The sequence below is a fragment of the Salvelinus fontinalis genome, chromosome 41, assembly GCF_029448725.1.
Source record: "Salvelinus fontinalis isolate EN_2023a chromosome 41, ASM2944872v1, whole genome shotgun sequence".
In the NCBI taxonomy this organism is placed as follows: Eukaryota; Metazoa; Chordata; class Actinopteri; order Salmoniformes; family Salmonidae; genus Salvelinus; species Salvelinus fontinalis.
The window spans coordinates 20,296,439-20,322,991 of record NC_074705.1 but is presented as its reverse complement, the minus strand read 5'-3'; the positions used below and the strand labels follow the sequence as shown (position 1 = coordinate 20,322,991).

The following is a 26,553-nucleotide window of genomic DNA, read 5'->3' as shown; positions in this document are numbered from 1 at the left end:
TACAGCCAGTCATTCGCTGTTCTCGTGTGTGCGCGCGCGTGCCTGAGAGAGAGAGAGAGAGAGAGAGAGAGAGAGAGAGAGAGAGAGAGAGAGAGAGAGAGAGAGAGAGAGAGAGAGAGAGAGAGAGAGAGAGAGAGAGAGAGAGAGAGAGAGAGAGAGAGAGAGAGAGAGAGAGAGAGAGAGAGAGAACAGGGAGAAGAGACCTGCAGTCGGGACAGTGCTCTCCACAACCCGTCAAAAAATGAAACGGTTCATGTCACACGGATTTATTCAATAAGATGTGACACTGCAAGTTGCACAGTCCATCATCCGTTAGATTGACTTTTAAAACATAGCTCCCTCACTAATTATTGAACAATAATTTAAACTATATATTTTTTTATAAACCACAGTGAAACAATTATTGGAGTGATCTGGACCTTTAAATGAAAGTGACTTCCTTTTTTTTCCTCGAAGGGTATAGTGAGTGATGCTGTATAAATGCGGACTGCTCAGTTGAGTCAGGCAACGAAGGAGTAAAAAGTAAGCGCGAGCTGGGGAGCGAGTGAGTGAGCGCGCGCGTCAGAGAGGGAGCGAGAGAACGCCAGCGGACCTCGAGACGGAGGGCGAACGGAGTGTCACGGTTCCTCCTATAATAAGCGCCACTAAAGACCTCCACTAACAGCGAAGGCTGGAAGCAGTCCGTCAGCCAAACCTGCTCAAAATGATTCTCCAACTCCTATGGTTTCTTGTCTGCGGCAGTCAAGGTAGGCAGAAATGTTTCTTGGCGTTGTGGACTTCGCGGATAAGTTGCTGTATTCGCCTACACTTGTCCACATCCCTATCTGCGGGAACAGTTATATTAGGGAGATGTGGGAGAAGGACCGCAGAGAGCGAGCGAGAGAGAGAGAGGGGCGGATTGTTTGACCGCTGGTGTTTTGTAGTTTTAGCACGTCTTCCAAAGATTGGAATGCTTGCTTTTTGAGAAGGGGATTACCAAGACCCCTTTGACTTCACTGAACTGTTCTGGTGTTTTTAATTCCGACATTGAATGTGATATCCATCGATTGGTAGAGAAAAAAATCATCAATAGGAGAGAAAGATTTGTGGATAGACGCATGTGGCTGTGGAACGACATCAATAGGATGTGCTTTGTTTCGTTTTTTTTTTGTTCAAGGAGAACAACAAATCGCAAAAAGCAGGGTTATGATATGGGTGATTTGTCTAGGGATAACAGAAGGTGTCCGTGGCATGCAGTTGGCAATGCGCTGATTATTTGGCTGTATTTTTGTTAACATACAGCGCGTCATAAGACAACAACCTCAGGGACCGTTATTTAAATTCAAACGGTTTATTTGATTGATAAATAACGACGCCTTTGTGGAACAATTCAAAGGCGTCATTGCCCTCAAGTGTTTATCATTTAAAATGCATTCATTTATATCCTAAGCTTTCGAATGGGTGAAGGGGATTCGGCGCAGAATTAGCATTTTTCACAGTGACAAGAGTATCGATTTAACAAGAACTGAGTAGGTATTGACTAAAACTGTACATGGGTTAGTTTTGGGTGAAACATGTAATCCCAGAATTGGACGCGTGGACATATATGAATGGCGAGAAGGATCGCTCACCCATGAGAGCGATTGCATGTCACTGGCGAATCAAGGGACATATTAAACCCGGTTACATTATCATGCTTGGCTTTTTAGTGTCCAAAAGGTACCTCTGAAGTTAGCATCCAATTGCGGGCAGTCAAGCATTACGTTTGGCCACATTCGTTTTCTGACGTGGAGCGGCAGGTGGGGGTAGAGAGCTGCAAATTAATATTCAGTCAGCGGATAGGCTTTATATGATTGTAAAATGAGGCTAGTGGCCAATCCGAGAAGAAGGGCCTTCGTTTTTTGAGATGCCTCTACCACTGGCTATGTATTTTCCAAATCTCTGTCTCCCATTTATGAAATGTATGGTTGTGAATTTTTTTTTACTGCAAAAGTGGTTATTTATAGATATTGTGACACTCCCCCTAAACTCAAAATGTGCAGAATAATGCCTGGCTGGAGGGAGGATTGGCCACAAACTCATGTAACCCAATATTTCAAGCTCTGATATTGCACAAAATGTGGGATATGAGTAGTCAGGTGTACGCCCTACATACACAAACAAAAAACATTAGGATATCTTAATGCATATTGGAAATATAGACCTGGAAACATAGATACAATAGGCAGAAATATTAACTATTAATATTTATGATAATGGTGAGGTTTACTTTTTGGTAGCTGATTTAATAGACAACTTTCCAAGTCAAATGTGCTCCCTTTCAGCACCGTTGCCTGGCAAAAATACATAGGCCTACAGTTCCATGTGTTTTGATGTTGTGGCTATTGTAATCAGCTCTAAAGAAAACAAGTGGGCTCAGATATCAATTACATTTTTTGGGGGATCCAAGGTTCCTTGACAGATTATGTATCTTTAGCTTCTACTCGTGCAATTTAGTCAGGGGGCCACCACAGATAATCTTTGGGGCCACCCTGGATTTAGCCTCAAATCCAATATGGTGTCCAAAATCCAAATAGCTACCATAATGCCATTTGATGAAGGTCAAATCATGTGTGAATATGAATGTTGTGTATATGAGGCTTTTTTTCTGAGTAGTGTACAACACTCATGCGCATAAAGACTGTTTTTGTTTAAATTGTTTATTTCCTGAACTCAATATGGCCAACATAATTACACTCCGACACCGTTGCCTGGATATAAATTGCCCTAGTTTATTTTGTATTGTGTTATTCTGTCTTAATTAAAATGGTTTCATCCGGCTTTTGGTTTAACTAGGACTATGAGTGGCACTGCCATGCCTCGTGTTTGAATAGCTGAAGCCAACTAGCATTTCAATGTGTGTAACTATTGTGTATGGGGAGGATGCAATCACATAGGATGGCAAGCTCATAAGGCAGGTTTTCACCACATTGAACCAACATACCGTTCCAATGTCAATGCCATCCTGAATCTCCCAGAACTGTCCTCAATAGGCCCACTCCATCATCAGTCCCCCCTCTGGCAGTTAATAAAGACAGACATCATGGAACTGGACTGCCACATGTCAGTATGCCGTTCAACAGCCGAAATGCCATCTGGAAAGTGCTGCTGTGCATTGCCCTCGCATGCACCTATTTTGCTACCACCCGTGGCTAGCCAGCCCATGTGACACATGAACTGGACTTGCATGTGAAGAATGACCATTGGTCTGAAACTGTTCAGTCATCCCTATAATGGCATAATGCCATCTATGGCAAACTAGAGGTCCCTTAGGATGGTCAAACTTAAACAAAAATGCTGTACCTGATTGTATATGTTGACTGGCAATTGTGCATGGTGGTTGGGGATTGACTTTATCATTTCCACCTCCTCTGCAACCCCTTTACTTTCCATCAATGCCTATGGATCTCTTCAAATGTATGTGTGTGGAGCTGGGCTATGTCCCTCATAACCAATGCTTCATAGTCGTAGTCTATGACCTACACTCTAATTAACCTGAGGTCACCCTCACAGCTTCTGTCACTCTCCTCATCTCCTGTTGGGTCCAGACCGTAATCACAGCCAACTATCCACAGTAAATATCGACCAAATATGCATCCTACCCGACTTCTAAAGGAATATGTAGGACGTGACCTGCAAGACTTTTTGCCACATTCAACATAACTACAACCACTCGTCAATTAGGAGTTGGAAAGATCTAAGGGCAGGTCTGTTTGTGACAGACAGCCCCTTCACAGACTCTCCTTCACAACCAGACAACCAACCATTCCACTACTGGAGAGTCCCCAGCATTATTCAGGCTGAGATTACATTCCAGTTAGTCAATGGGTCTTGTTGGCATGCTGCATCTGCAGCTGCAGCTGCTGAGTGCCTGTACCCAACTGTTGTAAAAATGGAAACCGACCACCACCCAGCCCTGAATACCCTGCCAGTCATACAGGAAGGATACTGCCCTTGTTGCTGCAGTTTGCCCAGAAAGAGCAGTTAGCTGTGCTACCTGTTCAGGCCCCATAATTACAACCACTATTGGCTACTTTGTTTTAGAGGTCGACCGATTAATCGCCAGGGCCGATTTTCAAGTATAAATAACAATCGGTAATCAGCCTTTTTGGATGCTGATTATGGCCGATTACATTGCGATCCACGAGGAAACTGCGTGGCAGGCTGACCACCTGTTACGTGAGTGCAGTGTCATAAGGACCTTGTGGCTGCAAGGAGCCAAGTTAAGTTGCTAGCTAGCATTAGACTTATCTTTAAAAAAAACAATCAATCTTCACAATCACTAGTTAACTACACATGGTTGATGATATTACTAGGTTAACTAGCTTGTCCTGTGTTGCATATAATCAATGCGGTGCCTGTTAATTTATCATCGACTCACTTCAACTTCGCCAAACGGGTGACGATTTAACAAAAGCGCATTCGCAAAAAATGTACCTAACCATAAACATCAATGCCTTTCTTAAAATCTATACACAGAAGTATATATTTTTTTAACCTGCATAATTATTTAAAAGAAATTCATGTTAACTGCGAACTAATTTGCCAGAATTTTACATAATTATGACAACATTGAAGGTATATATATTTAGACCAAGGGTCAACCTTGCACACTTAGTTTCAGTAGTGAAAAGAGGGGACATTTTAGAGTTGTACAGTACATATACACTACTGGAGTGGCTTACTTGTATTACAGGTTGCTTTCCTGTAACTTGGTTACGCTACTACTGTATGTGCTTGTATTGTAAAAAAAACATGAACACACATTGTAAAGCTAGTTGGCTTCAGCTATTCAAACACGAGGCATGGCAGTGCCTCTCATAGTCAAGGTTATGTCAAGAGTCGTATGAAACCCTTTTAATAAAGACAGAATAAACCAGGGCAATTTATATCCAGGCAATGGTGTCTGAGTGTAAATTGTTGGCCTTATTTGATTCGGAATAAAAATTATTCTTTATGGGCATGATTGGTATTATGCTAGCCATGTTGGATTATGAACGCCATATTGGATTTGAGGCTAAATCCAGGGTGGCCCCAAAGATAATCTGTGGTGGCCCTCTGACTAAATTGCATGAGTAGAAGCTAAAGATGCATAATCCGTCAAGGAACCCTGGACCCCAAAAAAATTAAATGTTGATGTCTGAGGCCACTTGTATTCTTTAGAGCCGATTTACAATAACCACAACATCAGAAGACATGAGAAGAAAAAAAATAAATCTTAGTTGGACATAACATTGTAAAAACGCCAGGAAAACGGCTTCAAATTATTTATAATTTTGGAAATCTGTTCCCAAGTATTCTGATGTATAATTGACACGTGGTCGCATACAATTGTAAGCAAGGTTCGAAATGATGTTTTAATTAAATATGATCTGTTTGGGTTTATTGCGGTCACTTTGCAGTCCACAAATGATTTGTAATTATGTTCCGTACCCCGACCATCCCCTCAAGAAAATATCAGCTCATGGCTGAATCTAGTTGATGAGCCCTGCTGTACAGACTTTATTATATCAGTTGGCTTTCTTCTGACTCTGAACTAAATGGTATATTATAGTTGCCTTTTGTGTGCTTTAAAAATATTTTACAGTTGACAAATAAAACTCCCGTTCCCTGCTACCTCTGACATTGACAAAACCTCACATTGTCACAATGTCTCAACAGAGATCCCCCTGTTCCCTCTAGCTCTATCCAACCCACCTTACGATGCGCTTTCGGCTTTTACAACCTTTCAGGAATTAAGTTAGCTATTTGTTCGCTATGCCATTTGACAGACGTTTTATTTTTTTTGCCTGGGCAGAGTGTTCTCTCTGTTAGAGCAACATTAGCATTAGAAATCCCAGTGAGGCTTCCTCTCGGCAGGTCATCTGTTATGCATCCTTGAAGGTTTATGTATTTTGAGTTTTTCCGGTGCTCAGTGAAATGAATTCTATGCTCCTCCGTGCTCGCCCAGAGACCATCCAGTGAGATGTTAAGTGGCATAATTAAGATATTTCTTTGATTCACTAGGAGACATGTCAGCGGCAGAGGATTTAAAAGATTTATGCCCCTGTGCACTCTTTGCACTGTGGAGACATACGTGCACAAACGTAGGTATGTCTTCATCTACACTGATTGAAGTGGATTTAGCAAGTGACATCAACAATGCATCATAGCTTTCACCTGGATTCACCTGGTCAGGCTGTCATGGTGTTCCTAATGTTTTGTACACTCAGTGTATATACATGCTCCTGCATCTGTGTGTGCTCTCCTCTCGGTTGTGTGTGTGTGTGTTATATTACATGCACATATAGGTGAACCGGTTTGTGTCAAGAGCTGCAACGTTGCTTGGTTTTTAGTGCTCAACAGTTTCTCGTGTGTATTAGGAATGGTCCACCACCCAAAGGACATCCAGCCAACTTGACACACCTGTGGGAAGCATTGGAGTCAACATGGGCCAGCATCCCTGTGGAACGTGTTTGACACCTTATAGAGTCCATGCCCGACGAATTAAGGCTGTTCTGAGGGCAAAAGGGGTGCAACTCAATGTTAGGAAGGTGTTCCTAATGTTTTGTAAACTCTGTGTATACACACACACACACACACACACACACACACACACACACACACACACACACACACACACACACACGCTGTCTCGTCGTCAGAGCCTCAAGCTGAGCCAACACCTTTTCCAATGCTTTCCTAGCAAAAATCACACCATATTAATTTCTGCGTGAACGTATTAGGCTAACATTCTCCGGGAATAGTTGAGCACACACAATCCTTTTACATTATGTAACACCACTCAGAAAGTCCCATTAAAGACATGCAAAAGCTGTTCACATAAGGAATGGCCCGTGTCTTCGCTCGGCGCACACAGGAATTGATTGCATTATTTGATTAATAGAGTGGGAAGGGGGGGAACACATACAGACGCGCATATGAAAATGGAATGGCCCCCGGAGGGGAATCGTATATGAAAAATCAATTTAAAGAACGACTGGAGTCAGCAGGGTCTCCGAAATCGTACAAAGGCCAATCTCAATGTTATGGATATGCTATTTATTTCACCCTTTCTTAGCTTCTTTTTGATTTTTCATGTGCCCTTTAGCAGTCAATCCCGTAATGTTTTAGAATCGGGGGGGCGGAATTTGCATAGATAAGAGAGAAAAAGAAAGACTGCACACAGTTCATCGACTTGAGATACAGTATGTGTGGGTATACATGTGGAAGATCTATAAAGTATTGGTACTATAGTGCAGTTTGCACCTGTAGGGAGTAAGTGGCAATGTAGCATAACGGGAGAACATAAAGCTGCCAGAAATGTTTGAGAATCAATTTGTTGGATTCGACATTGATAATGGACAGCTTCGAACTTTGTACTTATGTTAATGATTAGTAAATCTGTTTCTTTGAGCCACATGCTATGCAACGACTGAGTCATTCTACCGGGGTTCAATACATTGACACACAGCTCTAACATATACACTATATATACAAAAGTATGTGGACACCCCTTCAAATTAGGGGATTTGGATTTTTCAGACACTAGCCTTGCTGACAGGTGTATCAAATCGAGCATACAGCTATGTAATCCCCATAGAAAAACATTGGCAGTAGAATGGCTGAAGAGCTCAGTGACTTTCAACCTGGCACTGTCATAGGATGTCACCTTTTGAAAAAGTCCATTCAGAATACAATAACATTCCAGAGGACTCTGTGCTGCCAACTTTGTGGTAACAGTTTGGGGAAGGCCCTTCCCTGTTTCAGCATGACAATGGCCCAGTGCACAAAGCGAGGTCCATACAGAAATTGTTTGTTGAGATTGGTGTGGAAGAACTTGACTGGCCTGCACAGAGCCCTGACTTCAACCCCATTGAACACCTTTGGGATGAATTGGAACGCCGATTGCGAGCCAGGCCTAATTGCCCAATGTCAGTGAGGGCCCAACCTCACTAATGTGCTTGTGGCTGAATGGAAACAACTCCCCGCAGCAATGTTCGAACGTCTAGTGGAAAGCCTTCCCAGAGGAGTGAAGGCTGTCATAGCAGCAATGAGGGTGACCAAATCCCTATTAATACCCCTGATTTTGGAATGAGATGTTTGACGTGTAGGTGTCCACATACATTTGGTCATGTAGTGTATATTCGCTGTGTGTTTGAACATTGCATTGCATTGGGATGTTGCAGATTGTTTGATTTTATGAGTTACAGGTAAAACTCTTTCTTCCCAGCTTCCCCCCCCCCCTGCTTATACATACAGTTGAAGTCGGAAGTTTACATACACTTAGGTTGGAGTCTTTTAAACTTGTTTTTCAACCATTTGGATATATTGACGCAACATTTGGATATACTCACGCAACATCTCAAGACATCAGTCAGGAAGTTAAAGCTTGGTCGCAAATGGGTCTTCCAAATGGACAATGACCCTAAGCATACTTCCAAAGTTGTGGCATAATGGCTTAAGGATAACAGTCAAGGTATTGGAGTGGATATCACAAAGCTGGGTGGCAGGGTAGCCTAGTGGTTAGAGCACTGGACTAGTAACCGAAAAGTTGCAAGATCGAATCCCAGAGCTGACAAGGTAAAAAATCTGTTGTTCTGCCCCTGAACAAAGCAGTTAACCCACTGTTTCTAGGCTGTCATTGAAAATATGATTTTGTTCTTAACTTATGGCTGGGGGCAGTATTGAGTAGCTTGGATAAATAAGGTGCCCAGAGTAAACTGCCTGCTACTCAGTCCCATAAGCTAAGATATGCATATTATTAGTAGATTTGGATAGAAAACACACTGATGTTTCTAAAACTGTTTGAATGATGCCTGTGTATAACAGAACTCATATGGCAGGCAAAAACCTGAGAAAAAATCCAACCAGGAAGTGGGAAATCTGAGGTTTTGTAGGTTTGCCTACCCAATATACAGTGGCATATTGGTCATATTGCACTTCCTAAGGCTTCCACTAGATGTCAACAGTCTTTAGAACCTTGTTTGATGTTTCTACTGTGAAGAATGAGGGAAGGAGGGCTCTTTGAGTCAGGTGTCTGGCATGAGCTGACTACGCACGCTCCCGTGAGAGCGACCTGCGTTCCATTAAATTCCTGAAGACAAAGGAATTCTCCGGTTGAAACATTATTGAAGATTAATGTTAAAAACATCTTAAAGATTGACTCTATACATCGTTTGACATTTTTCTACAAACTGTAATGGAATTTTTTGACTTTGTCTGGACCTAGTGCCTGCGCATTTGGATTACTGTACTAAACGCGGAAACAAAAAGGAGGTATTTGGACATAAATTATGGACGTTATCGAACAAAACAAAATTTTATGTGGAACTGGGATTCCTGGGAGTGCGTTCTGATGAAGATCATCAAAGGTAAGTGAATATTTATAATACTATTTCTGGCTTCTGTTGACTCCACAACATGGCGGATATCTATATGGCTTGTTTGGGCTCTGAGCGCTGTACTCAGATTATAGCATGGTGTGCTTTTTCCGTAAAGTTTTTTAAATCTAACAGCAGTTGCATTAAGGAGAAGTTTATCTAAAGTTCCATGTATAATACTTGTATTTTTTATCAATGTTTATTATGAGTATTTCTGTAAATTGATGTGCCTCTCTGCAAAATCACCGGATGTTTTGGAGGCAAAACATAACTGAACGTAACGCGCCAATGTAAAGTAAGATTTTCGGATATAAATATTTACTTTATCGAACCAAACCTACATGTATTGTGTAACATGAAGTCATCTGATGAAGATCATCAAAGGTTAGTGATTCATTTTATCTCTATTTCTGCTTTTTGTGACTCCTCTCTTTGGCTGGAAAAATGGCTGTGTTTTTCTGTGACTAGGTACTGACCTAACATACTCGTTTGGTGTGCTTTCGTCGTAAAGCCTTTTTGAAATCGGACACTCTGGCTGGATTTACAACAAGTGTATCTTTAAAATGGTGTGAAATACTTGTTTGAGGAATTTTATTTATGAGATTTCTGTTGTTTGAATTTGGCGCCCTGCACTTTCACTGGCTGTTGTCAAGTCAATCCCGTTTACGGGATATCAGCCATAAGAAGTTAACTGACTTGCCTAGTTAAATAAAGGTTAAAACAACTTAACCCCTGACCTCAATCCTCTAGAAAATTTCTGGGCAGAACTGAAAAAGCGTGTGCGAGCAAGGAGGCCTACATAGCTGACTCAGTTACACCAGCTCTTTCAGGAGGAATGGGCCAAAATTCACCCAACTTATTGTGGGAAGCTTGTGGAAGGCTACCTGAAACATTTGACCCAAGTTAAACAATTTAAAGGCAATGCTACCAAATACTAATTGAGTGCATGTGAACTTCTGACCCACTGGGAATGTGATGAAAGAAATAAAAGCTGTATAAATCATTCTGACATTTCACATAATTAAAATAAAGTGGTGATCCTAACTGACCTAAGACAGGGATTTGTACTACGATTAAATATCAGGAATTGTGAAACTGAGTTTAAATGTATTTGGCTAAGGTGTATGTAAACTTCCGACTTCAACTGTATGTTATATACTGCATGTGAGTTCAGTAACAAGCAAAACGTGTGTGTGAAATATGAACGGGAAAGCAGGGGTAAAAAAAGCACGAGGGAGGCTAAGAGTGAGGGATAGAAGAGGTATTAAGTTAACATTCATTCAATTGAAGTGAATCCCATTGCATCTAGTCAAATTGCATTCGGCAGAATGGAGTCTGGCTGTGCCAAAATTAATCAAAAGTAATTGAATCCTGCCGGGACAGAATTGTATTAGGACAGACTGACGTGATTGGAAGAGGCAGCTGCATGTTACGTTCTAACATGTTCCCGTGGTTTTGTCTGTCCTCAACAGGGGTTCTTGGGTCTGGCTTTGTCTTATAGTCAGGCAGTCTAATGGGCACTGCAGAGGTTATGCCCCGGGCTCCTTATTATAGACTGGGTGGGAGGCAGGGACTGGTCCCCCTGACGGGGGCACAGAGGAAGATGGGATGGACTAACTCAGACTTGGGCACACACACACACACACTGGCCATCAATCTAATGCCTTTAGGCCTACATCTCTCTTGTCCCACTCTTGGGGTCCACTGTGTTGTAGGCCGGGGCATGGCCCTGGCGGGCATGATTAAATGAAGCATTGAGGGCGGTAAGGATGGCAGTGCAGCTTCACAATGGGACTGTGTAGGGATGACCCAGTTAGATAGTATTAATAACTTTATAACTGGAGGATCCACACTGGACCATTGTCAGAGCAGAGGGGTCATGCCCATTGAAACTGACGGGGCATGTGCCCTCTTTCCATTTGGATAATAAAAATATACAAGCTAAAATTTATGGTAGACAATATTTATTTTTTTTTAAAGTTTTTTGGGACACTGACATTGGACATGCCTAAAGCTCTGCAAAAAAATCTAACTTTCCCAGGGAGGTGGAAAGACGGGGAGTGTGGACAGACACCGGAGACAGACAAGCATAAAACAAGCGTTGTCGATTCATTTCAAAAACAAGTTTAACTTGACGAGAAAAAAGCGTCACACTGAAGTCCTGCAGGTTGTAAAATAGATTGGTCCCAAACCAAACGGAACCGTATCGACAGCGGAGTGGTAAAACCAATTGACAGATGGAAAGCCAAAGAGACTGACAACCTCAGACACTGACAACCTGCCAGGGCAGATAGATTGAGACAATGGCAGAGAGATTATAGGCTACAGTACTGTAAGATCGTTGGGAAGTGTATATCGACTGGCAAAGAGAAACCATACCATCCCGCCTTTTAGAGCTGATGCCAGGCCTTATCCAGGAAAAGTGTGGCGTAAGCAAATAAAGCGCTTTGTTATTGGACGGTCAATCAAGGAGATGGAGAATGAGACTAATGCTGGCAGTGTTGGGCTAGCAGACACTAAAGAGCTGGTGCAAGATTCTGCATTGATTTCCTCCTTACTCAGTCACCCAGACAGCCTCACTACACACACCCATCATAATGAAGAGGCGAGAGAAGGAGAGAAAGGAAGTGTCGTGTTGCACGTGCATGATCTATAAAATTCGCATGCAGATAGCAGGGTAAACACACTCGCACACACACACACGTATGCAGGTATTGCACACATTCACAATTGTAGATACACATACATTCAAAACATGTATCGCTTTCTCCTGTTGTCTCTTGCGCTCTCCCCTTCTCGATTGTTTCAATTAAATTAGCTTTATTGGCATGATAACTCAGTAATTTACACAGGAACATTTTAAATCAATAGCAAGAGGGATAAAATATAATCCTGCTGTACTACAAATAACAATTATCCTAATTAACTTCACAGTAACGAGAGCAATAACAAAACAGAAATAACGGCATACATTTATTTCTACATATTGTTCCGGTCACTGTCCCTTAGCTTGTGGCAGGAAGCCACATGTTGGCCTGCCAACATGGCACAATGTGGCTTCTCTCCCAATCATTAAGGGAATCGGTTTTTCTGTTAGGATTCATGTTCTTTGTATTAGTTGATAATCACTGGGTAGAAATATTGTTTCTCTTGGTTTCAGGTTGATGTGAAAGTGCTTTCTCTGTCTTCCGGATAAGTAACTCTCTTGAAGGGATATTTGGCTATGAGTATGGGGTTAATGTATGCACTCTTTCTCTGTCGGTCTCTCTCCCTCTCTTTCCATTTTCTGTCTCTTCCGTCTCCCTATCTCTTGTCTATCCCAACCTAATCTCTCTTCCCTCCTCTTTTTACCTCCCTCCCTCAGAGTGGGGGAATAGAACAAGGAGCTCCTGGCTGGTCTCCTGCTGGTTAATTAACCCAAACTGTGATTGATGGGCTCTCCAGCGAGTGCCGCGGGCCGCCTGCCATTGACCTGCCCGGGAACACGGCCCCAGTCTGCCAATCACAGCTCCGCATTACTAATGGGGCGTAAACTTAGCCCACCACCGCCTCACTTTGGCATGTCCCAACAGAGACATAGGCTGTCTACAGCTGGTTTGTGTTCATTATGGCATGCAAAATATGATGATTTAAAACGTTTTGCAGTGGAAAGTAAGTGTTTCTCATTGTATAGGCCTAACACCTGGGTTGTGTTCATTAGGGCACTCAACAGACGAGCATTTAAAACAGTTTTGCAACAGAAATTGAAAGCTAGTGTTTCTCATTGGACAATTCCAGGTAGTCCATCCCTGTTTTCTTCTGCTTGGTGCCTAATGAACCATACCCAGACCTGGTGCTATATAATAGGGCCGGGTGTCCCCGTGTTATGGACCAATCCTCGTGTCTGTTTGATTTCTTATGTTTGGCCTGTGGTCCCCTCACTTCCTGCTGAAATGGAGCTGAAGAAAGACTAGAGATGGAGTCTGGTCATATTTGCAGATTCTCAAATTTCATGCCCAGTGCCAAGCGTCTTGTTTATGGGAAGTGCTTTGAGGGGAGAGAAGATGGAGGGAGGGAGGACACTTGATACAAGCCATGCCCTGCTTTAGAGAAACTTCTCAGAAGTCCAGTACCTTCTGCCACTGTGCAGGGACTTTAAAACAAAATCCCCCTGTACGTGTGGGTAAGGCTGTGTAACACGACTGGGTATTCCACTGAGTAACTCAGTGCTCTCGTACTCTCCATTGTCCTGCTACTCCCGTCTCAGTTCTTGAAGTCCGCAGAGAGGAGATATCTCGATTCTCCCTACGTGAACGGTTTCTAACAGAGTCTGTTTGTCTTCACAGAGGAAGTTAATGATGTTTGTTATTGCTGAGACTCATTACACATATTAATACTGTAGATAAGGATTTAGTTTGACTTTTTACATTTTCTCTATTTTCCCACAATGCCTCTGGGATCTTCCAGGTGAAGCCGGGGGCAACGTTCTCTCGCTGTTTAGTGTCTACTCGACCTCTCTCATTAGTCTTTCTACAATCCAACGGGGCGGCCTCGCCAGGAGTGTCGGGCAGACAGTGGGCGTTATTTTAACAATTTTTATTTTATTTTATTTATTTATTTTATTACACCTTATCTTTGACATGCATCTCTTATTTCTTCCCCTCCTCCGTTAGTCTCCAGAATACATATTTTCCCCTGCTCCCGTTACGGGGGCACCACTGGGATCGAGTTTCTCTTTCCGCCAACAACGCGTGGATGCGTAACCATGGATGATGGTGCATGCACCTCTTCCGTGAGAATACAATTCATTAATTCTCATCCAGTATTTACTTAGCTGTGTGTGTGTGCTAGTCCTGTTTATGCACATATTGGTGCTCCAGATGGAATAGCAGCTTCTCCCCAGGTGTCGATCTAACTCTCCCCCTCTCTCTCTTTTCCTGGTAGAATGCACCTGGGCCATAGCATGCCACTGGGACACCTGATAGATTAGCTTTGTAGATATACCTGACTTCCCCCTCTCCCTCAGGTGCTAGTTCTGCAAGCTATTCTTGCAAGAAAAAAATTTGAATTCATGAGAATGTGTTATTCCCTGTTTATACAACGGAAGGGTCTAATGCTGATTACCACCGGCTAAATCTATGACATTAAAATGCCTATTTACTCTGTTCCATCTGACTGCGCAATCCACTCTCGTCAGCCCAGCCAGGCAATTTATAAACTTGATCTCCACTATAAAAGCATCTAGATATTATCTCATATTTCGTTTAGACTAACATTTAGTGTCGGGATCAGACAGGCAGGCAGCTTTTCTCAGCTAGTCAACATCATGGATCCGCAAGTGCAGATAGTTTGCTGTGTTTCCAGATTCAGTTTGAAGTGATCGTGTTAGTTGTGTTGTTGACTAGCTCCTCTGAACAACAGTATCCTGATGAGAGCACATTTGTGCATCATTAGCTCGTTACTATGGACATATCCAAATAAATGTAACTAGAAAACAGCTTAAACAAGCGCAAATACAGCTACTTTGCTGTTATTGACGTGACTAAGTTAGCCGTTGATGGTTAGCTAGCAAGCAAGAGATAAGAACGTTGCCAGCCAGTGTGACAATGGGACATTTAGAACGAATTACGTCTCTGGCAACCGAACCAATAGAACGAACGACCAGCCGGCTTAGGTAGCAACCCTAAATTTGTGTCGGGACTATACCTTGTGAAAGAATGAAATAGTATGAATAAATTAATCAAAATAATATTTTTTTTGAATATGTTGGTAAGTCCTCCAATGCTCAGACACTGTGTACACGTTCATCTGAGGACTATTCTCTGGAGTTAGGAACTAGAAGGTAGAAAGAACAGATTGGAGTCCTGTCAACTGAATAATTTCTGTATCCAGTTGATATTCATTTTTCTGATACTTTTATATTTATGCTCTTGCCAATGAAGTGTACGCGTAAGCCACTAAAGTAGGTTTGAAATGAGTTGACTTTCAAATGATGGAGGAAGGGAGAGGGCGACGCAAGCCTCTCGAAGGGTCTTGGATACTGTGCATGCCCACATCCCTCTCATGTACATAAACCCCTTGTTGATGACTGTTGTACTGACGCACTGGTACAAAGAACCCCACAGGGACCTGGGCCAGCTTAGCAACTGAGCAACCACAGCAAACACACACAAAGCCAAAATGGAGGATCCGTCGAATATCCAAGACTGCCAGTTCTAACTTGATTTGGACAGAATAACCGGATCAATCCAATTGGTACTTGTGAGGGGCAGTTCACCAACAAAGTGATGTGGATAGAGCACTGTCCATGTAACCATCTGGGTCTCAGTAGGGGTAGGAGTGCTGATCAATAATCAGTTTTGCCCTTTAAATCATAATGAGAGGGAACCTGATCCTAGATCAGCACTAGCATTTAGACCGTAGTCCATTTCTGTGGCTTTTAGGAAATATGCATTTTAAACGTCCTGCTCCCTATCCACATGGCAGTGGTAAGCAACATGGGGAATGAGACATAATTTCTGGACTCCGGGCTGAAATCAGAGCAACAAATGGACAAAAGAAATGCTCTGCAGCGCCACTCTGGAGTCGGTAAGAACAATATCAACATACAGCCAGACTTCCAAGGGGAGGATGTAGCCAGCTAGAGCGCCCTTGAGGCTGGTTCCCAAATGGCACCCTATTCCCTTTTATAGTGTACTACATTTGACAAGGACCCATAGGGCTCTTCTCAAAAGTGGTGTGCTATATAGGGAATAGGGTGCAAGTTTGGACACAGGCTAAGAGGTGGTGGTGGTCAGAGCCACATTTTAATAGAGTTTCTCAGATAGTGCAGTTTCATTTGAAACAGTCACGCAACATAAAGCCCAAGTAGAAATGGTTACACTCTCAGTAGGCCTTGGACTTCACTTGCAGTCCTGGAATGGAATTACCTGGGTGATACTGGGATTGTGTGTGTGTGTGTGCGTGCGCACTCACGGCCACTCACCCACCCATTCTCCTTTGTCCCTCTCCCCTGAGGGATATGATGCCCGGTCTGACTTAATCATATGAGGACAAAGATACAGCTACACAGAGGCACCACCTGACCCTGGAATTCAGACCTCATTTCCCTGCTTTTTTGGGGAGATGGGACTCAATCTCTATTTCTCACACTCTTTCTCCTTTTCTCTCCACATTTTCACTCTCCTACTGCACCTCCTGGGGTTTCTATGAAGACTAGTAGGGCTGATAATGTGTGCTATTCTCCACGCTGTCATTAACGCTCACCAGACTGCATGCATATTAGATGTACTCTTTCTTGTCATCTCTTGCTCTTTCTTTCTTTGTCTGTTTCTCTCTCTCTCTCACACACACACACACTTGTGGGAAGGAAGTGTTAACAGAACGACTACTCCTAAAACTGTACAGAAAGTACAACATCTGCTTCAAGTGCTACAGTCCCACACCTCTCCCTCATGCAAAGTGGCAATCACAACCTACTTCTTTGTGCTATTTGAGTGAACATGGACAGCAGCTTGAATACCTATGCTTTTCTATAGCCATTTCTGAGCTCGGCACCTGGCACCACTTATACGATATGAATGGTTTCTTTTGTCGGCTTATGAACACACATGATCTCTGCCTGCCTGGTCTTTAGCAGAAATAATAGTCATGGTTCAATGGAGAATTCTATTGGTAGGACTACAGTTCCACACGTTGGAATTGAATGCTTAATGATTGTCATTATGTCGAAAAATACAAAAATCGAACATTTGAGGAAAATGGTTATTTCAACCTTTTTTTATTCTTTGGCATCATGCATTTACAGTAGCATATTTTTACTTTCATCACAATATCTTTCAGCAGACATAACACTTATTTAATATATTTTGTATTTATTAGGATCCCCATTGGCTGCTGCTTCTGTGTGCATGACAGTCTGCAATATGTTGGTGGATAGAGGGTGCTTATTATGCTTATTTATAAACTCTTACCTAACAGCGCGCCACTGATGTGCTTTCTAGAATCTTCCTCCAGAGTCTAGAATTTCCCCCTCTTTCTCTTTTATAGGCGGGCTTACCTAACTTCGCCCTAGTTCTACCGCCCTACTGATTTCCGCAACACTTTACAAGGAAACACTTTGAGAAAGACAAGCGATACTCCCTCTTGTCACTGACAGTGTGCATTGCACCTCTTGAGAGGTCCATTCGTTTGGGGGTGCAAGTGTCCTGTAAGATGAGAGGTGATGAGACCAAAAGTGTATGCCGTGATGAAGTGTGTCGTGTTAAGCCGGGTGAGGCATCACTATGGCGTCAGAGGATGCTTCGTCTAACTGCTGCTGAAGGGACCAGTTTACCTGTAATAGATTGGAAACAGTTCAGACTCTCCTACTGTACTGTAGCACCTGGGGCCCAATGTATCAAGCATCTGAGAGTAAGAGGGCTTATTTATGATCGGTTTTGTCTTGTAGATCCCAATGAAAACGATTACATGGATCTGAGATCAGCACTCTTATTTTGAGATGTCTGATATATATACATCCCCTGAGTGCTGAGATGCACAGATGGGCCCACCTACGCTAAGCAGGCTGTGATTATGAGTGCTGCTGAAATGATTGGTTATACTGAATACACCGCTTCGGCCATCATTCTGTGAAATTTGACACCGTTTCTGTGTAGATCAAATGTGATGGCTATCCAAATCTCATCCATAAGGTGGAACATGAGATGAAGTGAGACAGTACAAGGGAGAGAGTTGATATTAGTGTTAGGGTGAAAACCAAGCGGTGTGTACGTACCACTGTGTTTGTGTGTGCGTGTTCGAGATGTGTTTAATGTGTGTTTTTATCTGGGAATTTTGCTTTTTAGGCTTACTCTCTGGTTCTCAATGTGTCAAATTGCTCTATGGCTGTTGTCCCTGAGTATTGACTCACGATGCTGCTGTCACATCTTACCGGATCAGCAAAACGGCATGCAAAACAGTCCACACGCTGACATGATCTGTTCCTGGATCCCACTCCGTCATTAGTCATTAGCTGTACCGCTCTCCTCCAGATGTCATCAATCTATCACCCCTTTGTTGGCTAAATGTTGTTCAGCTAGATATACCACCACACACTAACATATAGCCTTAGTATCAGCAGACATACCAGTACACACAAGCATAGTGTAATATATACAATACATGGCCAAAGGTATGTGGACACCTGCTTGTCGAACATCTCATTCCAAAATCATAGGCATTAATATGGAGTTGGTCACCCTTTGCTGCTATAACAGCCTCCACCCTTCTGGGAAGGCTTTCCACTAGATGTTGGAACATTGCTTCAGGGACTTGCTTTCACTAAGCCACAAGAGCATTAGCGAGGTCGGACACTGATGTTGGGGGATTAGGCCTGGCTCGCAGTCGGCATTCCAAATCATCCAAAAGGTGTTCGATGGATTTGAGGTCAGGGCTCTTTGCAGGCCAGTCAAGTTCTTCCACACCGATCTCGACAAAACATTTCTGTATGGACCACGCTTTGTGCACAGGGCCATTGTCATGCTGAAACGGGAAAGGGCCTTCCCCAAACTGTTACCACAAAGTTGGAAGCACAGAATCGTTGAGAATGTCATTTTATGCTGTTGCATCAAGATTTTTCCCTTCAATGGAACTAAGGGGCCTAGGCCCGAACCATGTAAAACATCCCCAGACCATTATTCCTCATCCACCAAACTTTACAGTTGGCACTATGCATTGGGGCAGGTAGCGTTCTCCTGGCATCCGCCAAACCCAGATTCGTACATCGGACTGGACTGCCAGATGGTGAAGTGTGATTCATCACTCCAGACAACGCGTTTCCACTGCTCCACTGAGTCCAATGGCGATGAGCTTTACACCACTCCAGCCTACGCTTGGCATTGTGCATGGTGAACTTAGGCTTGTGAGCGGCTGCTCATGAAGCTCCCAACGAACAGTTATTGCGCTGTCGTTGCTTGCAGAGGCAGTTTGAAACTCGGTAGTGAGTGTTGCAACCAAAGACAGACGATTTTAACATTCTACACCCTTCAGCACTCGTCGGCCCCGTTCTGTGAGCTTGTGTGGCCTACCACTTTGTAACTTAGCCATTGTTGCTCCTAGACATTTCCACTTCACAATAACATCTTGTGACGGTGCCACGTTTAAAGTCACTGAGCTCTTCAGTACTGGCCATTCTACTGCCAGTGTTTGTTTATGGAGATTGCATGCCTGTGTGCTCGATTTGATACACCTGTCAGCATCGGGTGTGGCCGAAATAATGTCCACATACTTTTGGCCATGTACTGTATGATCAGAGGGCTACATTCTAACTTGATTTATGCAACTCAGACTTTTGCGCTAAACATGCCTTGGTGCCAATGGGAGATGTATAAATACAACCTAATTGAGCAGATTTGTTCATCTCTAGAACCAGTTTGGATCCAGAATATGACCTGGTATATCACCTAAATTTAAGCTTCAAGGTCTTGTGAACGTTTTTAAGAATGTGAACAGTGCCAAACTGAGTTAATCAATTCTAAAGAGCCCTACTGTGAAGTAAATAATGGTGTCTGTGTACATAATTGCCTTCGATGAGATTGATTTCTACCACCACCACTAACTTCTACAAAGCATTAACACATTCACTGATTTACAGATTGAATGTATCTTGTCTGCAAGCATGTGTGTATTTACATTTGTGTGTGTGCACGTGTCAGGATTGTGTGCGGAGAAGTATCGGAGTCAAGCGCAGGACACAGGTGTTGAGCGAAACCACAGTGTTTTACTCAAAATATAGGCAAAAGTTCCACAAATGGAAATAATCACAAACACACACGTAATCATCACAACCACTAACGCACAAACAATCACGGACAAAACAGAAATGAAAGCCAGAGGGTTAAATAGGGAACATGATGGGGGAATTGAAACCAGGTGTGTATAATACAGACAAAACAAAAAGAAACTGAAAAATGGATCGATGGTGACTAGAAAGCCGGTGACGTCGACCCCCGAACACCACCCGAACAAGGAGAAGGGCCGACTTCGGCGGAAGTCGTGACAGAGCGCACGTGTGCCCGAGTGTACAGTTGAAGTCGGAAGTTTACATACACCTTAGCCAAATACATTTAAACTCAGTTTCACAATTCCTGACATTAAATCCAAGCAAAAATTCCCTGTCTTAGGTCAGTTAGGATCACCACGTTATTTAAAGAATGTGAAATGTCAGGAATTGTGTTTACAATGTTTACATACACTCAATTAGTATTTGGCAGCATTGCCTTTATAATTGATTATCTTGGGTTAAACATTTCGGGTAGCCTTCCACAAGCTTCCCACAATAAATTGGGTGGATTTTGGCCCATTCCTCCTGACAGAGCTGGTGTAACTGAGTCAGGTTTGTAGGCCTCCTTGCTCGCACATACTTTTTCAGTTCTGCCCACAAATTTTCTATAGGATTGAGGTCAGGGCTTTGTGATGGCCACTCCAGTACCTTGACTTTGTTGTCCTTAAGCCATTTTGCCACAACTTTGGAAGTATGCTTGGGGTCATTGTACATTTGGAAGACCCATTTGCGACCAAGCTTTAACTCTCCCACTGATGTCTTGAGATGTTACTTCAATATATCCACATAATTTTCCATCCTCATGACGCCATCTATTTTGTGAAGTGCACCAGTCCCTCCTGCAGCAAGCACCCTCACAAGAAACAGTGTCTTTTTCCTTACTTAGCGGCCTTTCAAGTTGTCGATATAGGACTTGTTTTACTGTGGATATAGATACATCTTCACAAGATCCTTTGCTGTTCTGGGATTGATTTGCACTTTTCGCACCAAAGTACATTCATCTCTAGGAGACAGAACACATCTCCTTCCAGAGTCGTATGACGGCTATGTGGTCCCATGGTGTATATACTCGCGTACTATTGTTTGTACAGATGAACGTGGTGCATTCAGGCGTTTGGAAATTACTCCCAAGGATGAACCAGACTTGTGGAGGTCTACAATTGATTTTCTGAGGTCTTGGCTGATTTTCTCCCATGATGTCAAGCAAAGAGGCACTGGGTTTGAAGGTAGGCCTTGAAATCCATCCACAGGTACACCTCCAATTGACTCAAATGATGTCAATTAGCCTATCAGAAGCTTCTAAAGCCATGACATAATCTTATGGAATTTTCCAAGCTGTTTAAAGGCACAGTCAACTTAGTGTATGTAAACTTCTGACCCACTGGAATTGTGATACAGTGAAATAATCTGTCTGGAAACAATTGTTGGAAAAATTACTTGTGTCATGCACAAAGTATATGTCCTAACTGACTTGCCAAAACTATAGTTTGTTAACAAGAAATTTGTGGAGTGGTTGAAAAACGAGTTTTAATGACTCCAACCTAAGTGTATGTAAACTTCTGACTTCAACTGTATGTGAGTCATGCACAGAGGGGAGCTTTTGTTTGTACTGCTGGGCCAGTGATGCTATCGCAGCTAATCTGCCGGTAGTGGGATTGTGCTGTGATTTAATAGATGAGTCGGCTCCACTTCATCTCCCTCTACAGGGAGCTACTGGGGTGGAGAGAGGGGGTCCACGTCTCTGGATCTCTGGGTCTGTGTGAGTGGGTGTGTGTGTGTGGCACTCCCAGTCTGTGTGTGTGTGTCACTGTGCATGTGTTTGTGCCCTGGCCCCAGTAAGATCACTATCAGTGATGACCTATAGTTACCCCTGCGTCCCCAGGCACTGCGGCAATTATAGAGGACAAGTGAGTGAGGAGATACATGGTGTGGCAGTGTGTTTTTTGTACGGCTGTGTGTGTGTCCGTCTGTGTTGCATGTGCAAATACATGCTCCCACCTATTGATTTCCAGTTATCCATACAAGTGAGTTTTTCCACAGATATGCAAAGAGCATTGGCCTGTCAACCTGAGAGATGAAGCCCCCCCCCCCCCCCCCCCCCCCCATAGAGTACGAGCTCTAGACGCACACGCACGCGCGCACACACAGCACATTCAAGTTGCATGCAGGATATTAAAATAAAAGTAAACAAATTCAACTAACGTACTGCTAGCCTTACTGGAGTGGGTCCCTCTTAATCTCTGTGGAGTGGCATGCGAATGCTGAGGTGTGTATAGATACCTAGCCCCTTTAAGCAGTGTGTGTGTCCCTTAGAATCTTTAAACAGTCGTGTGTGTCTGTGTGTAGTTATTTGGCTGTTGCTGATGTGTCTATTTGTGTGTTCGGAGAGCGTCGACAGGGACTGAGGGGGGACTGAGTAAGGCAGAAGGGGGATGTAAGGAGGAGACGTTGATTTACGAGCTGCTTTTAATCAGCCCGCCGAAAATGTTATTAGAAACCGCTCACCCCAACCCGCACCCTCCTCACCACCTGGAAATGAAACTGCCACAATGGCACTCTGGGATAGCCATTGGTAGTTAGTCCTGGAGATCACCTGTTAGTGAGCCACGGGAGGGAGAAAGGGAGGGATGGGGAGGGTAGGAGCTGTGAACGTGTTGTATTGGTGAATTATCTGCACCGGTAGGGATTGATGGAGGAAGGGGGTAGCACATGGAGGTAAGAAACAAAGGCGGCTCCCGAGTGGCGCAGCGGTCTAAGGCACTGCATCTCAGTGCATGAAACTGTGCGACACCCTGGTTCGAATCCACATCCGGCCGTGATTGGTAGTCCCATAGGGCAGTGCACAATTGGCCCAGCGTTGTCCGAGTTTGGCCGGAGTAGGCCATCCATTGTAAATAAGAATTTGTTCTTAACTGACTTGACTAGTTAAAAAAAAAAAAAAAAAAAAAAAACCGTGGGGCTGGTGCATGACATATGACAGAGAGGGAAGAAAGGACAGTAAAAGTAGTGAGTCTTGATAGATGCTGCGTTGTGGGTGTCAAGGGGATATGCAGATGGTATACAGGAGTGGGCACCCATGCCCTGTCATTGCACCTTAGAGCAGTTTGCTGTGCCGTAGTGATGGTGGATACCTCTGGCTTGTGCTCAGCTCTCTGACGTCAGTGCTGCTGCCACTGGCCTCGCCTGGGAGCGTAACAGCATGACAGGAGAGAACAGCGCTCGCACACACTGCAGTCTCCAATCTCCTAATGCTGTTGACAGTCCAGGAGAAGACCATTTAATTATTAACTAACTCCTCACTGTTTTGATTTACCTGTCGCTCTAGTGTGTGTGTGTGTGTTTGGGGGGGGGGGGTGTACCTGATTGTTTGTTTGTGTGTGTGGGGGAGTACATGTTTGTTTTTGTGTGTGTTTCTTGGTTTGTTTGACTGTAAATGGATCGTGCATATCTGGCTGTTGTCTTCACTGTGTTTGTGTTCCTGCTTCAGCATGTGAAATTTCTCAATTCTGGCTGTCACAGCACAGCATAATTGAGCATCAGCCAGCCGCAAGCTCTTCTGTTGGCAAACCGAGTGTATGCATTGTGCTTACACCAACCAGTGTGTGTGTATGTGTCTCTGTCTCTCTCTCTCTGTCCCTGTCCCTGCCAGGATTTTAGTCACTGTTACAAAAAGCAGTTGCCTGCCTAAACATCTAAGACAGTTTGAACAAAATAAATGGTTTACCTTTCTAAATTATTTTGTCATTTATAAACTGTAATTTGACTCAATTCTAGTCACTGTTTCAGCTGTAAGGAATCTGTTTCAAATTGACATCAATCCAATTTTATTAGACACTTAATTAATTTAGCAGACACTCTTATTCAGTGACAGATTTTTCACCTTGTTGGCTGGGGGATTTGAACCAGCAACCTCTTGGTTACTGGCCCAAGGCTCTTAAACGCTAGACTACCTGGTGCAGATAAATACATGTGGATCAGTAAGCACATTAATTGCCTAAGTGCCGTGTTAACATTAGTGATGGGGGGGGGGATATCGAAAGTTAAATATTGGGATTTTATTTTTGACTACATCGTAACGTTTTGACTCACAATATTTTTTTCTGAGCTATTTGGCTGTAACTGTTCCAAAACTCCATTTATTTTTCCTTCATACATTAGCTTGTGTTCCGTCTTTTTAAATAGGGAGCCGACATATGATGAGCAATATGTTTGGAACATCGAATCACCATTTAAAATCACAGTATCGAATCCCAATGCATATAGAACTGTGACAATCATAAGAATCACCACACATAGTGCCTTAAAGTATTCACACCCTTTGACTTTTATGGCAAGCCTAAATAAGTTCAGGAGTAAAAAAAGTGCTTAAGTCACATAATTTGCATGGGCTCACTGTGCAATAATAGTGTTTAAGTCATTCAAAATTCACATCTCATCACTGTACCCCATACAGTGCCTTGCAAAAGTATTCACCTCCCTTGGCATTTTTCCTATTTTGTTGCATTACAACCTGGAATTAACAGGTTTTTGGGGGGGTTGTATCATTTGTAAGGAAACAAAATAGGAAAAATGCCAAGGGGGTGAATACTTTCGCAAGCCACTGTACATACAATCTTTAAGGCGCCTCTGTCGAGCAGTGAATTACAAACACAGATTCAACCATCAAGAACAGGGAGGTTTCCCAATGCCTCCCAAAGAAAAGGGCCACTATTGGTAGATAGTTTTCTTTTTAAATGCCAACATTTTATATCCCTTTGAGCATGGTTAAGTTTTTAATTACACTTTGGATGGTGTATCAGTCACTACAGGCGTCTTTCCTAACTCCGTGCCGGAGAGGAAGGAAATCGCTCAGGGATTTCAGCATGAGGCCAATGGTGACTTTAAAACAGCTACACAGTTTAATGGCTGTGATAGAAGAAAACTGAGGATGGATCAACAACATTGTAGTTACTCCACAATACTAACCTAATTGACAGTGAAATGAAGGATACCTGTACAGAATAAAAATATTCCAAACATGCATCTTGTTTGCAACAAGGCACTAAAGTAATACTCCAAAACGTTTGGCAAAGTAATTCACTTTTTGTCCTGAATACAAAGTGTTTTGTTTTGTGGCAAATCCCCAAAAAACACATTACTGAGTACCACTCTCCATATTTTCAAGCATAGTGGTGACTGCATCAGGTTATTGGTATGCTTGTAATCTTTAAGGAATGGGGAGTTTTTCAGGATAAACAAAAAACCTGAAATGGAGCTAAACCCATGCAAAATCCTAAAGGAAAACCTGATTGTCTGCTTTACACCAAACATTGCGAGATTAATTCAGCACAATAACCTAAAACACTGGAGTTGCTTACCAAGAGAGTGAGTTTCCTGACTGGCCGAGTTAGTTTTGACTTAAATTTACTTAAATCCTGGGCTGCCCCAGATAGCTGCACAGTAGCTGTGCCACTAGAGATTATGGGTTCGAGTCCAGGCTCTGTCGCAGCTATCTGCGACCGGGAGACCAATGGGGCGGCACACAATTGGGCCAGCCTAGTCCGGGTTAGGGCAGGGTTTGGCCGGCAGGGATGTCCTTGTCCCATCTTGCATTAGCGACTCTTGTGGCGTGGCGGGCCGGGCGCAGTGCACGCTGATGCGGTTGCCAGGTGTACAATGTTTCCTCTGACACATTGGTGCGGCTGGCTTCCGGGTTAAGTGGGCATTGTGTCAACAAGCAGTGCGGCTAGGTTGAGTTGCGGAGGACACACGGCCCTCGACCTTCGCCTCCTGAGTTCGTACGGGATTTGCAGCGATGAGACAAGACTGTCCCGTCTTGATACCATGAAAAAGGGGTAAAACATTTTTATAAAATCTATTTCAATCTATGGCAAGATCTGAAAACAGCTGTCTAGCAATGATCAACAACTGATTTGATAGACCTTGAAGAGTTCTGAAAATAATAATGGGCAAATGATGAACAATCCAGGTGTGGAAAGCTCTTACCCAGAAATAACTCACAGCTGTAATCACTGCCAAAGGTGCTTCTCCAAAGCGTTGCGAATGCTTATGTCAATTATATATTTCTGTATTTGGTTTTCAATGAATTTGCTAACATTTCTAAAAACATGTTTTCACGTTATCATCATGGAATATTGTGTGCAGATGTGTGAGAACATTATTCATACATTTTTAATTCAGGCTGTAGCACAACAAAATGTGGAATAAGTCCAGGGGTATCAATACTTTCTGAACTGTATATCGGCATCAAAGTATCGCAATTCCCAGCCCTATTTTGCATGCAGTGTTGGTCTGATCCACACTTGTTTTATCAGTGAGCAGCGCTGAGCACACTGATCTTGCTCAAGGGGTGAGCTTGTTTTATTCTTCTAA

The 26,553-nt window shown here is 43.1% G+C and overlaps 1 protein-coding gene across 1 annotated transcript in view; it reads left to right on the top strand.

The window, feature by feature from the left end:
* Nucleotides 1-262: 262 nt before the first annotated feature.
* Nucleotides 263-26,553, top strand: part of LOC129840288 (neural cell adhesion molecule 2-like) — a gene marked incomplete in the record, with an annotated part of 385,919 nt that continues 359,628 nt past the window's right edge. Inside the window, 1 exon segment of the mRNA XM_055908054.1 lies at nt 263-746. Coding sequence (XP_055764029.1) covers nt 704-746 — 43 coding nt within the window.